The 13,161-nt window shown below is 35.7% G+C and overlaps 1 protein-coding gene across 7 annotated transcripts in view; it reads left to right on the top strand.

Moving 5' to 3' along the window:
• LOC120534012 (coiled-coil domain-containing protein 136) overlaps positions 1 to 13,161 on the top strand; it is a 199,093-nt gene that overhangs the window by 82,921 nt on the left and 103,011 nt on the right. For all 7 annotated transcript variants that reach the window (XR_005634664.1, XM_039761221.1, XM_039761220.1 and 4 more), the window contains exons 2-3: positions 6,002 to 6,226; positions 10,926 to 11,000. Coding sequence is in view for 6 of the 7 variants with exons in the window: in XM_039761221.1 (XP_039617155.1) it covers positions 6,002 to 6,226; positions 10,926 to 11,000 (300 nt within the window). In the remaining variant the exon portion in view is untranslated. The remainder of the gene's footprint in view (positions 1 to 6,001; positions 6,227 to 10,925; positions 11,001 to 13,161) is intronic.

The raw sequence follows: 13,161 nt of genomic DNA, 5'->3' as shown, positions 1-13,161 counted from the left end.
GCTGCCTGACAAAAATCAAGAATCCAATCATGTATTGTGCCACTCTTTTTTTCCTACAGCTGGCAAAATGCCTAGTAAATTGCCATCAGAGGTGTGCTTGACATCTCAAGGTGAAAGCTAGAATTGCCAAATGATGGAGATAGATGTCACCCATCTGTCAAATACAGTATTTCTCCCTAATAATATTCACAAGACAATGCAGTTTTGTTTGATAAAGCTGAATGGGAAATTTAATTCTAAGGAAATAAAATCAATAAAAAATTTTAATCTTTCACTAATCTTTCTTTATATCTGTGATTTTTTACAATGTGTAGCTTTTACATACATGTGTAGAAATAGCCATCATTGCTCTTAAAAATCAAATCATTTAGAATGATCTGCAATCCCAAAATTGATCAAGATAATGTAACATCAGGGTTTGTGCAGGGAATGCTCAAAGGTGGTTTAAAACTGCAAACATGTCTGTGTGGCACCCTGAACAGAGTAGGTTTCTGCCCAATGCGGCAGAATAAAGCAAAATGATCATACTGTGCCTGCTTACAGAATAAGCCATATACTAAAAACAGTACAGTAAGAATATATGCAGCACTGATGGATACCAGGAGGACTTCAGAGGTACCTGTATACTAGGCAATCTCCAAAAGCAAGTATCAAAAGAAGCTGTACAAATAAAATACCATTAAAGTCCAGATTGAAAACATAAGGAAAGTGCATAATGTCTCTGTTTATGTTTCAACATTGTATTTTGTGTTTATGCTTCATTTCCTTTTCTCATACCATCTTTGTAAATCTTGTATGATATTCTGAACTCAAAAGTGAGAAACTGAATTTAGTAACCATTAACTGAAATTTCAAATGGAAGATGCAACTAATTATAAACTTAATAAGCTATTGCATTCTTGGTAGAACATTCAAATCTAGTAGATAAAGTTAGCATAGGATACATAGTGTGGTATTGCTGTACTGATAGATAACAGTGACTTTTGAAAATGAAGAGACAGCAATTAAAATGATAGCACAAACAAATTGGTTTTCAATGAGGATGCCAGGATCCTCATAGATAGAACTAAGAGGAGAATTGCAGAGTCTATGAGTCACAAAGATTATTTAAATATCTGCTGAGAGTTGTGTAATGAGGGTGATAGATAGATAGATAGATAGATAGATAGATAGATAGATAGATAGATAGATAGATAGATAGATAGATAGATAGATAGATAGATTACACAGTTAAGCATTATGCAGACGTATTGCTAGTGTTTCTTGACACACATCCATTGAATGATTCGTTGGTTAAAAGTCTTCAGTGTTAGTGTGTCATTGAGAGGATGTGCAGCATTGTTCAAAATGACACTGAGTTTTGTTTGAACTCTCTCCTTTGCTGTGACCTCTAGGGGGTCCAAAGTGTGTCACATACCTTAGACTTTCCTTTTAATTAGCGGTGGGCATCTCTTGAAGTGATGCTGCCAAACAAGCCAGCTGGTAGGTAATTTGGTCACAGCATTTTTTTGATATAGAATTTCTGGCAGATAATTTTTATTAGTGATTCACAGCTGTATATAAAAGTTAGACAAGTAAATTTCATTGCTTGTTCAGGTGTTATGGTGTTTCTTCACATTTCTAGCAGGCAAGCAAACTTCTCCTTTGAAAGAGACAGGGGCACATAGGGTAAGTGAACTTGGGTCCTGCTGGAAATGCATGAGAGCAGACATTACAGGTACCGTATATTCCATTTAGATATAGCTGGGGTTCAGTTTAACCCAGATTGGTGTCGTGGATACCAAAGCCTATCTCATCAGCACTTGGTACAAGGCAGAACACAGTCTTTGGCAAGGAAACAGTCTATTACAGGGCACATACAGTATATGCACATGCTCACTGATATTGGGCCAGGGTCAACAACTAATGGCATACCTTTGAGAAATGGGAAACACTTCAGGAAGAATCCATGCAGACATGGACAGAACAATGCCCAGTTTGGGATTTGAACCTAGGACTACAAAGCTGTAAGATAACAGTATTAACCAGTGTGCAAACATACAACCTGGCCTGGGGTAAAGTTTATGAATAAATATAAGCCTTTATTAATATAAATCAGGTAGTGGCTGCTCTGTGGTAAAATATTAATAAGGGTACATTTTCTGTACAGAAAAGCATATTTGACTTTTGAGAAGATTTTGATTCTTATCATAAATCTTTCTGCTGCAATTTTCACAAGTAGTTCCATTACTGTAAATTACAACTTGTTTACAGACACACACTGCGATGATACCCTCATCTATAAATTCATGTTGCCTAGTAACCGTGATATTATACACACAGTAAGTGTAATACCACTTCAAACACTTTGAGGGGGCTTTTATTATGCTCTAGCCCTCCTACTTGCCACATACAATATTGGTAAACCTTTTAAATAATGATTCAGAATCCACATTTCCAGTCATGAAAGGAATTAAATTATCTAACTGCAATATAAATTTTTTTTGTAATGTTTAAATTGTATAGTACAGGCATAAATATATCTAATTTCACAATGTTTGTATAAAATTAAACTTTAAATAGACTGAAGTGTAATATCCATGCAAATTAATGGTGATCTATGCACAGAACACTACATTTGCCACACATTGGCAAGGTGATAATTGCATTGGAAGGTGCAATGTGACATATCTACACTACACTGACAATCTGCAGCAAAGCAAGCATACAAAACAGAAGTAACAGAAAGACTTACAGTGCTGCCGTCTTAATATTTCAACTGTGATATCATAATTAATGCTAAATTGGGAACAATGGCACAGATTGTTGAATAAATGGAACAAAGACATGCTCACTATGCACAGTCAGCAAAGCAAAAGGCACTGAGATGCAAGTCAATCCAGAAGCTTGTTCTACGTTGAAGCATGAAGCCGTGTTTCAGACAAGGCGTTTGTAAAGAGAACAAGGGTGGTAAAAGAAAATGATCATCAAGTTGATTTCTTTTTCTTTCTTTCTTTCTTTCTTTCTTTCTTTCTTTCTTTCTTTCTTATACAAAGTGAATTCCACATCACCAATATGTAATGTAATTATTGTATATGGTAAGCTTACTATGTACTTTGAGGGTCCTATAAATCTATGTAAATTAAAGTGCTCATATAGTTAAAGCTGTAAACCTTAGCTTGTCATTGGCACAAAATCACCAGTCAAAACATCCATGACAACTCACACCACGTCGATGTATGCGTCAGCTAATTGCAAGGTAAGTTCCGTGTATTTATTGTACTTTACAGTGGTTTCTGATTAAACAGCCAGGCGTAAAATAATCTTGTTATACTGTACAGTGAGGGGTATCATCATCATTATCATACCGTAAAAATAGTTAAGTGCCTTGATTCAGACACAGGAGTGATCTACCTGGATAATCTGAAAATCTGTAACCTGGGAAGTAAATATCACTGTTATCTCTAGGGGCTGCACTGTCAATGCACTATACCAAGCTGGTAAATCCAATATTAGCATCCCATGAAGAGATAAGTCAAATCTTTGTATTCATTTACTATGATTGTTATTTGATTTTAAAAATAAAAAGTAATGATGTCCGTCATTTAAAAAATAATGTTACATCAGGTTTTTCATTGTTTAAATATAATACATATAAGTCAGGTAGTCACAAGTTAAGCTTACACACATCAGCAGTGAATTAGCATTGCTGCTGTTTCCTCATGTGTCCTAAGTCATGCGCATTCGTTGACTGTGGACTTTGCATGTTTCCATGAGACTGTGTGTTTTTTTAGGTATATTCACGTAAAATGCAAAAGCACCTATTGTTATGGACATGTATAAGTGGCACCTTATTTGTATGTTTGTCTATATGAAGCAGCTCAGTTCCCAGTGGACTGATTTTTTTTTCAAAATTACTTCAGTTATTCTACAAGGAAATTTACCAAGAAAATTCCATGTTTCTTGCAACATCTCCCCATTGAGTTACTGTACTTCTTTTTAATAATTTTTTATGAAATATGAACAACAATTAGAACCTATACAAACCAGCAACTAAAAACAGGACATCAATTGATGCAATTTTTACATCACTTGAGGTAGAACCTGCTCTCTATGAGAGCTATTGAGTTATCACTAGAGCTGTTTGGGCTGAGTTATGTGATTGCAAAATTACATTTTTGTCAAAGTCTTTGTCACTATGTATTATTGAGTGTAGATTGATGGGATATTTATTTTACCAATTTAAAAAATAATCTACACCACAATAAAATGTGCAAAAAGTGAAGGTGTGTGAATACTTTTCTGAAGCCACTGTAATAAGTTTTGCTGTTCTTAGTGTCTACATCAGTCCAGTAGTGATACATTTTGGAGACGATTTAATTCCATTTTATAAAATAGCCAAACAAAGTTTTTCAGATGAACAGCAGCCTAACTCAAATAATGAAAAGGATGTATATACAATATATAGCATTTTAAGATGAGTTCTCTGCCACAACTGTGATATGCTACAGTGAAAAAATAAAGACTACTAGTGAGATAAGAGAGTTTAGAGGAAGTCAGAAAAGTAAAGAATACTCTCAAAAATTGAGCTTGTTTTCATTATGTTGTGAGCATTGCAAAACCTGCAATATTGTTAGTTTCCCTGTAACTCTCTGCCTTCATATAGACTTTCTTATTAAATAAATAAAATAAATCATAATTTGTTCTTATTAAGGCTATCAAAGTGGGAAAGTGACATATGATGCTACTTCTGAATGTGCACACTCAAAGAAATTTCTGAAACTGCTGAAGAAAATTCACACAGCAGCTGCTTAGAAAAGCCCAAAGAAAGGCCTACACTGGCATGTCTCATTTGCCAGCCGGCTTCTGCATTTGTTATATATATAGACAGCCAGCAGGTGATGCTCTTGAACACTCGTTGACAGATCTCAGAATTGGAAACTTAAAAATGCTTTTGGAATGTATGCGTCCATCCATCTGTTTTCAAGAGCTGCCTCATCCCAAATAGTGGTTCTGTCCCAACTTTTACAAAGTGCAACTGAGGACCGTTTTCCATATGTGTCCCAATCAGTCAGTGAAACATGTTGTCAAAATACTGTGTTGTATATTGTATATACAGTACACTGACTGGCATTAGAACACCTAATTATGTGAGTCTTAAATTATAAATTCAATGAAATAATTTTGGTGTAAAATATTATTCACGTGTTATCAGGGTGGGTTGGCATCACCATGTTTAACAGAGTTCATAGAGTCCTGGGTTCATATTTCAGCTTGGTCACTGTCTGAGGTTTTTGTAGTTTTACTTCAGGTACTTCAGTTTTCCTCCAAAGTTACATACATTGACAAGTTAGCTTCCGCCTCTAAGATTGTCTGGTGTGAGTGACTGCGCTCTGAGGTACTGGAGAAGCTATCAATTTGTCCATGCCTTGTGCCCAATGGTGCTAAGACAGATGCATGTTAAATGACTGACCATGCTGTTATTCATGGTAAGTGTTCATCAATACCAACAGAGTAGCTCCTCTGATTAGAAAGACATGGACTGTTTTGGAAATTAAATTGATGGGACATTCAAAGAATGGCAAAACATATATAAATATTATCCTATAATGGGAAAAACATAATGGTGTTAGTATCACTTTTAACAATAACATGGCAGTAAAACAAAATGAAGGAGTAATGCCAGTGAGTCAGAGATACTTATTGTAACAGATGACATAAAATTGACTTTGAATGTTGCAACCTCTGGTCATGATATATTACAATTATTATAATTTCTGCCAAAAAGGATTTTCTCTTGTATTTGACTTATGTTAACCTCCAATTCCTAGCTCTCAGGTGTCTCACAGAAGATCTGGTAGCTGGTTCTTCTTGTGTTGTATATTCTTACAGCATAATTCCATGGCTTAGTCTCTCTACATATGCATGTCTGACTTTGTAAACTCTAAATCACAAGAAAATAGTATAACAAAAATGCAACCTTGTTTATGAGACATTTCAAATGTTTTTTTCTTTTGAACAGATGATCATTCCAGTGACAAGACAGCCAAGCCAGAGATGAAGGAGCTTACAGCAGCGGAAAAAGAGGTCGAGGAGATCAAGGCAAATAGCGAGAAGGATGAGAAACCAGCTTCTGATAACCAAGAACTTGAAGACTTGAAATCCCAGGTGTTGCAGTTGCTTGTAGAGCTGGAAGAGGCACGAGAGCTTTCTCAGAAACATGAGGAGAGCTTTCAGGAGCTACAGGGTGAGTGTATGTAATTTAAAAAGTGTTGCAGCCTTCATATTGCTGACAGTATAACAGAGTAATGCTGTGCAAAATGTTTCAACTGCTTCCAGAATCCATATTATGATGTTACAGATGGAGTCATCTTTTTGGCTTGGTGACTTACACAGTCAGCACCAACCATTTTTAGACACAAGTCCCCATTGTCAAATGCCGTTCTGCACACTGAGGCACTTTAAATTATCCTGCAGCAGATGGAACTGGAATGTGGTAAGTCTGCTGTTGTAGAGAGTGGCTGGATACTTTCTCTTAATCAAAATGTTTTCCTTTAAAATGAGAAGTGCAGATAACTTTTAGAGTCCCCATATCATTTCTGTAAATCCAATATGTATTAATGTTGTTTGCATTCTTGACACTTTCTTAATTACATTTGAAGGAAAAAGTGTGACAGATGAGAATGTCACTCCATCAAACGAGTGTTTCAATGAAACTTTAAGACATTTTATTCATAGGTAGAAGAGTTTTGAATTCAAACACTAAAATTGTAACCTCTAAAGCAAATGGAATTAATCTATTGGGTGAAAAATTATATAAGAGGAATGCCAGTAATCATAGCCAAAGCACCTTGATCATAAAACAGTAATTCTTGCCCAAAAAAGAAGCTTCATTTTTTTGGTAAAATTTGAAGAATTAGTACAGCCTTTGGCCAAATAAGATGACACTTGATAAATCATTGATTGATGCTTGTGCAAAAGCATCATTGTGACAGGAAAGCACCTATAGGGAACACTGTGGGGTAAACGCACCATAAACAGGTTGGGAGTATGCACTGGTAGCGTGTTGACGCACCCATAAGCAACTTTCAAAAAAAAAAAACTAAAAAATGTCCATTAAAAATTCCCAAAACTGATTAGTGATCATGAGAAGGACTAGAAACAAGTACTGGATTAAAGACTGTAAGCACTTGCAAGGTTCTTCCTTTCATCCTGGATCACCTTTAGTATAAGTATATTTATATATAAGTATAAAAGCAAATTAAGAGTTTGATATAATATATAGGAGAAATATATTGTAACTCTGAATTTGTAGTCAGTGGTCAAAGCTCAAGATCAGTGCACTAAAGGTCAAGCAAAGAAACACACTCATTAACTTACAGGTTTTATCTGTAATCTCAGAATGCTAGGAAGTACATTGTGCCAACCTTTATACCCTCGCACTAGTAAGTCACGGGTCACTCTGAGGCCATGTCCCTTAACAAGTAATTGCAACATGGTGTTGAAGCCACAAAATGATTAAACCTGTGAAAAAGGTGTCAGAAAAGGAGGAAGATTACCTTCAAACTAATAAAAAAACAATATTGGATGTGAAGTTCTTGGTTATCAAAACCCTAGAAATGATCGAAAACTTTTATGTATATCACCAAGGAGACAGAGGAGAAATTAAATAAAAATACAAATCATAACACTTATTTTGCTGTTGGTTATCCAAAGCAGCTTGATGGACTGAATGGCCTCCTCTTATTTGTCAGTTCCTATGCACTGTAAATGCCCCACATTGTATTAGTGTGTGGTTGCCCTGGCATTCCTTCTGAGGTTAACGCCATTCAATCCAATTCAGGGTCACAGGAAACTAGAGTCAATCCCTAGAGTACTGACTGAAGGGGGCACTAGTCCATCACATGGCCCACTCATACACATACCCTCTTGACCAGTTTAGAATAATGGCTGGGATTCAAACCCAAGATGATGAAGCCGTGAGGTGGTAGCACTCCCCACCTCAACACCATATCACACTGGACATGCAATGATTAGAAAAATGTATAGTGTACATGCATTCATTTTGCAAAAAGTAAACTTTTTTTCACAGTAAATATCACCCTTGGTAAATACCGAGTAGACTTATCTGTTCAGGATCAGTTTGCAATGTAGTTACAGGAACAAGACCAAAAGCTTTGTGCTGTTTACACCTACTGCTTATTTAGAAGGACATGTTGCCTGTGACAAATGTTTTTTTTTTCCAAAAAGAAAACCGTTTAACAAAATTAAGATGACTTGAGTTCCAACTTCTTACCCCTTTTTGATACTTCTTTTACTTCTGCTATTTATCTTTCAATAACTTTTATGTCTCTCAATCTCTATTCCTATCAAACTTGGCAGTTATGTTTCTGCATGTTAAAGAGTCTAAGCGATACTCTATAGAGACACAGCTGGAATCTTCATGCTTATGTAATGGTGCCAAAATCTGTTTTCTTTGATTAATTGATTCCTGGAGCATATTTGAAAGAAAGAATGAGAATTGATAAGCAATATGTTGTGACTGTCACAGGCATCACAATTGGATATGTCAGTATACCATTCAATGCATATTATGAAAAACGTCAAGCTCCTCGTAGGCTGCTTAGCTGATGAACCTTGATTTCATGTTTCTCATGGTCAGGTTCTACAAAGGCTACTAACAGATATTTGGTGCACATGGTAAAGTGACCACTGCAGATGTCATTATAATTTTCTAAAATAAACTAAGACACAACTCCAACCATCTATCCATTACCCAACCCGCTATATCTCAACCACAGGGTCACAGGAGTCTGCTGGAGCCAATCCCAGCCAACACAGGTTTGCAAGGTAGGAAACAAACCCTGAGCAGGGCGCCAGCCCACCGCTGGGCACACATCAAGCACACACTAGGGACAATTTAGAATCACCAATATACCTAACCTGCATGTCTTTGGCCTGTGGGAGGAAACTGGAGTAAGACACAATTTATTTATTTATTTTCCTCATTAAGGAATTTTATTAAAAAAAACAAAATTTACTACGTATACCGTTCTTACGTATGTTATGATGAAGACTAATAGTGAATGCTACCAGGCCACTCAATGTTGAATTTGTATATTCTTTACAGTAGATGGATCCAGTTCTAAATTATTTTGTAATATTGTGGATTGTCCTGTAATTTGTGTGTGTCCATGCGTGTGTGTTTTGTAAAGCTTAACTGCACACTCAGTTCATTCAGAACATTCACTAAATCATGTCATAGTGAGAGTTTTTAGTTTCCAAAATGGCAAAGTTAAAAAGTTAACAGCAATGCACAAAGCAGACACTAGGGGGTGCTGTTGCAAGGTTGAAAATAATTATACAACCTCATCTTTTATTATTCTGTGTTTGGTAACCTTGTAAACACGAGCTGTACTGTATTTATAATTCATTATGCTTTCTCACTTATAATGAACCTATTCTAAAATGACAGCAAATATCTGCTTTAGTTAACAAAATTTTTTAATCACATTAATCATATTATTGCAAGCATTATTTATCTCTAAAATTTTAAAAATGACAAATGTTCTTATTTTAATTCCATTTTAATTTTGGCACGTAGCATATTTCATATATATTACTTAATCCAACCATGTGATTTTGCAGATAAAAATAGAACAATGACATGATCCTGATTTAAGTGGTCCATGAGAAGGCCTTAAAGACCTTGAATGTGGGCCAATGAGCCAAACTGAAATGAGCTGCCAAATAATTCATTCAGCCCAAAGTAATGAATAGCAAGCTATTTTTGGTATATAGAATTCAGTACCCCTTACTCACTCAACTGTAAACTAAACTTGAGTCTCGCATTAGCAGTTTATTAGAAGTGTTTATTTCATCTCTGTATATTTTAACGAAGGTTTAACTGGTAACCTTTTATGTTCACTCACTAATAAAATAATAATAATAATAATAATACATTTTATTTTTATAGCGCTTGTTTGAGAACACTCATACAATTTCTAGTTATTGAAAACCTTTCACGTTTTGTTTTTAAAGATAGCCACATGTCTTAGTGATAAATCATATATTCATTTAAAGACGTTCTTATCAATGCTACTAATATAGTTTTGCTCAAAGGGATCAGATTATTTTTAATAAATTGATTTTGACTAATCATAAAAAATTTAAACCAGAAAGTAGTTACAGTTCTTTTATTGTGAAGGTTTTGTTGTGGGTGACTAAACTGATATTGCTTCTCTATAGAGACCTGAGCGGAAATGCTGGCCTGGTCATTGTCTGTGTGGAGTTTACATGTCCTCACTGTATCTGTGTTGTTCTGCTTTGTTTTTTGTTTTTTCTTTCTTTTTTTATTTTCAACCTGAGGATTCCAGTTTCCTCCTAAAACCTACACATTTGCTGAATTGGAAACTCTAAACTGGGTGTGGGGTGAGTGTGCTCTGTGCAGGATTAGTATGCTGTTCACAGCTGCTTCCTGATACTGGAAGGTTAAACTCAGTACACAAATACAGAAAGTGCTGCTCTGGTGCCAAGCTTGTGTCTGATGATGCTGGGGTGTGTTCCAGCTAAACACAACTCTGAACTGGAGTAAGTGGATTCAGAAAATGGATGACTGAATATTTTATTTTGATGAATTATTATGAAGAGAACTGCCCTTTAAAAATGCTTAGAATAGATGTGTGTGCATGTTTGAACTATGACTATGAAGATCTACAAGGGTGTATTCACACATTATAAATAGCTAGGATATCTGTTCAGTCACTTAATATCTATTTCCTATGGTATGTGTCACTATGATCCACAGTAAAATAGTATATTCTTTCATGTTTGGTAATGTATTTCTGTAAATAGAACTATTTTTATTTAAAACTACATTTACTTAAAAATAACAATGTAATCACTAATATCTACTCTAACCCAGTTTATTTAAAATTTCTGAACAGGCTTATTGGAGGATGAGCGGATGGCAAGTGCCCAGCAAGCAGAATCTTTCACTAAGCAGATACAGAGGCTGCAAGGTAATTTAAGCTTTTCATAAATGAATAAATGCCATTGTTACTTCCAAGCCTTTTTTCTTACAGTAAATTATCACAGAAATAAATATATCCATGTGCTAAAACAAAACCCTGTAAATTAATCTTTCTTTCTGTCTTGTTCAGTCTCCTTCTCTCTCTCAATGATGTCATTTTCACATTTCTTGACCCGTACAAACCTGTTATTAAAATTTTTGTTCGCTTTACCAGCAACACCATTAAGATGTCTGGACAGAGGGTTAATTCTAGGCCATCGAGAAAACTAAACTACTTCCAGGTACAAGAACATTCCTAGAATATTTCAGGGCCTTCAGGCCGGCCACAGTGCTCTCTGGAAGCCTCTGAAAATGCCACTTTTCAAAACTGTCAGTAGTTTCACATCCCTACACTCCGGCTGTCATTTAAAAAGACAAGAGTCCTTGAATATGATCCACAACCTGTTTCCTAAGGGGTGCAATATATTGTAAATCCTGGGGTGTGGTTCATCTTTCATCAGTGTGGGTTTTGTCTCTCCAAGTAGAGCCCCTAATGGGCCTTTTCATGTCCCTTGCTACTTCTATCTATCTATCTATCTATCTATCTATCTATCTATCTATCTATCTATCTATCTATCTATCTATCTATGTTCTTTCATTTTCTAAACAAGCTTATTCAAGCACAGGAATTCATGATCATAAAAGAAAGGCACAAAGTAGGAAGAAGCCCATTGATATATTATACACACCCACATTCCCTCACAATGGGATTTAGAATTGCAATATCTTTGGGTATATACAGCTGATCACAGTGGTTTCCCCACACATTTTGATTATTTTCTTGAGTCAACTCCAGTTCCTCCATCATTCCAAAGATGTGTAAATTGGCTTTTATAGAGACTCTTAATCTTGGCTAACAGTGAGTGTACTGTAAATGTGACAGTACTCTGTGACAGAATGCAAGCAAAAAGGCTGACCCAGAAACTGGATGAGCAAATCATTTATTATGTTTGTCTGTTTCCAATTCAAAGTTAATTTACAATATTTGAAAAGGTGAAAATAATTTGTTGATTTCAAGATGCAAAATCTCTTTGATTATAGAATAAAACTCAATTGTTCTTTTTAGAAAGTTTCCAGCTCTACAGTACATAGATCCAATTAAAACTTGCTTATAGGAATAATAACAAATGTATTGCATGGAAAAGTTTCTATTTCTTACAGCATTGACGCTGCTTTTTCCTCTAATAGTACTTGTAAAATATCAGATAATGTTAGTTTGGCATTATGTCTTCCAAAGTATTTATCCAATGTTCATTTCCATCTATGTTCAGAAAAACTTAACCTAATTCAATGTTCCCAGAGCCAATTCTGGCAACATTCTGTGCTGAGCAGGAGGTCCTGACCTCACAAGTCTACGATAATGCATTACACATCAATTTAATGTGACATGTTAATCTAACCTTGTAAACAAAAGTGCAAAATTCATAAAAAAATATTACTGGGCTGGAATTTAAAAATTGGATCCTACATCTGTCAGGTGACAACGCGCCACTGTGCCTCACTCCTTCTAGTCTATTGCGGTCTAAACCCTGCAATTGTGACTGTCTGACATGTTTTGTAGCCTTTTGATATGTTTGTTATCTTCTTGTGCATGCTAGTTATACAGTATAGTGTGAAGACAAACACACCACTAAAATGTGCAGCACAATTGCTTAAATGCCAGTGTCATATGGGGCCCATGTGGATTAAAGCTTTGAGATCTTTTACTACTCAGTAAATAAGTATCACTGTTACTGTACTCATCTCAAGATTGCTTATATATTAAGCACTGAACTCCAAGAATCTTTTTCAGTTATCATTTTGGATATGCTGTATACAGTACGTGGACACCCAAAAACACATACACATTTATATATATTGTGAGACTTGCCCGGACACCACCAGTCGGAAACCACATCTTTATAAAACACACGTTTATTAATCACCAATACACAGTCCTGTACACAGTGCACAGTGCTCCCAACACCAATCACCTCTATTTCAGGCTTTAAACTCAATGTCCGTGGCCGGCTTTCCTCTCCTTATGGGAGCTTCGTCCTGCTTCCATTCCCGATTCCAACTCCCTGATTGTGGGGAGGCGGCCCCTTTTATTTCCACCCGGATGTGCTCCA

Source organism: Polypterus senegalus, chromosome 8 (assembly GCF_016835505.1).
Source record: "Polypterus senegalus isolate Bchr_013 chromosome 8, ASM1683550v1, whole genome shotgun sequence".
Lineage (NCBI taxonomy): Eukaryota > Metazoa > Chordata > Cladistia > Polypteriformes > Polypteridae > Polypterus > Polypterus senegalus.
This window is presented reverse-complemented; position numbering and strand designations above follow the sequence as displayed.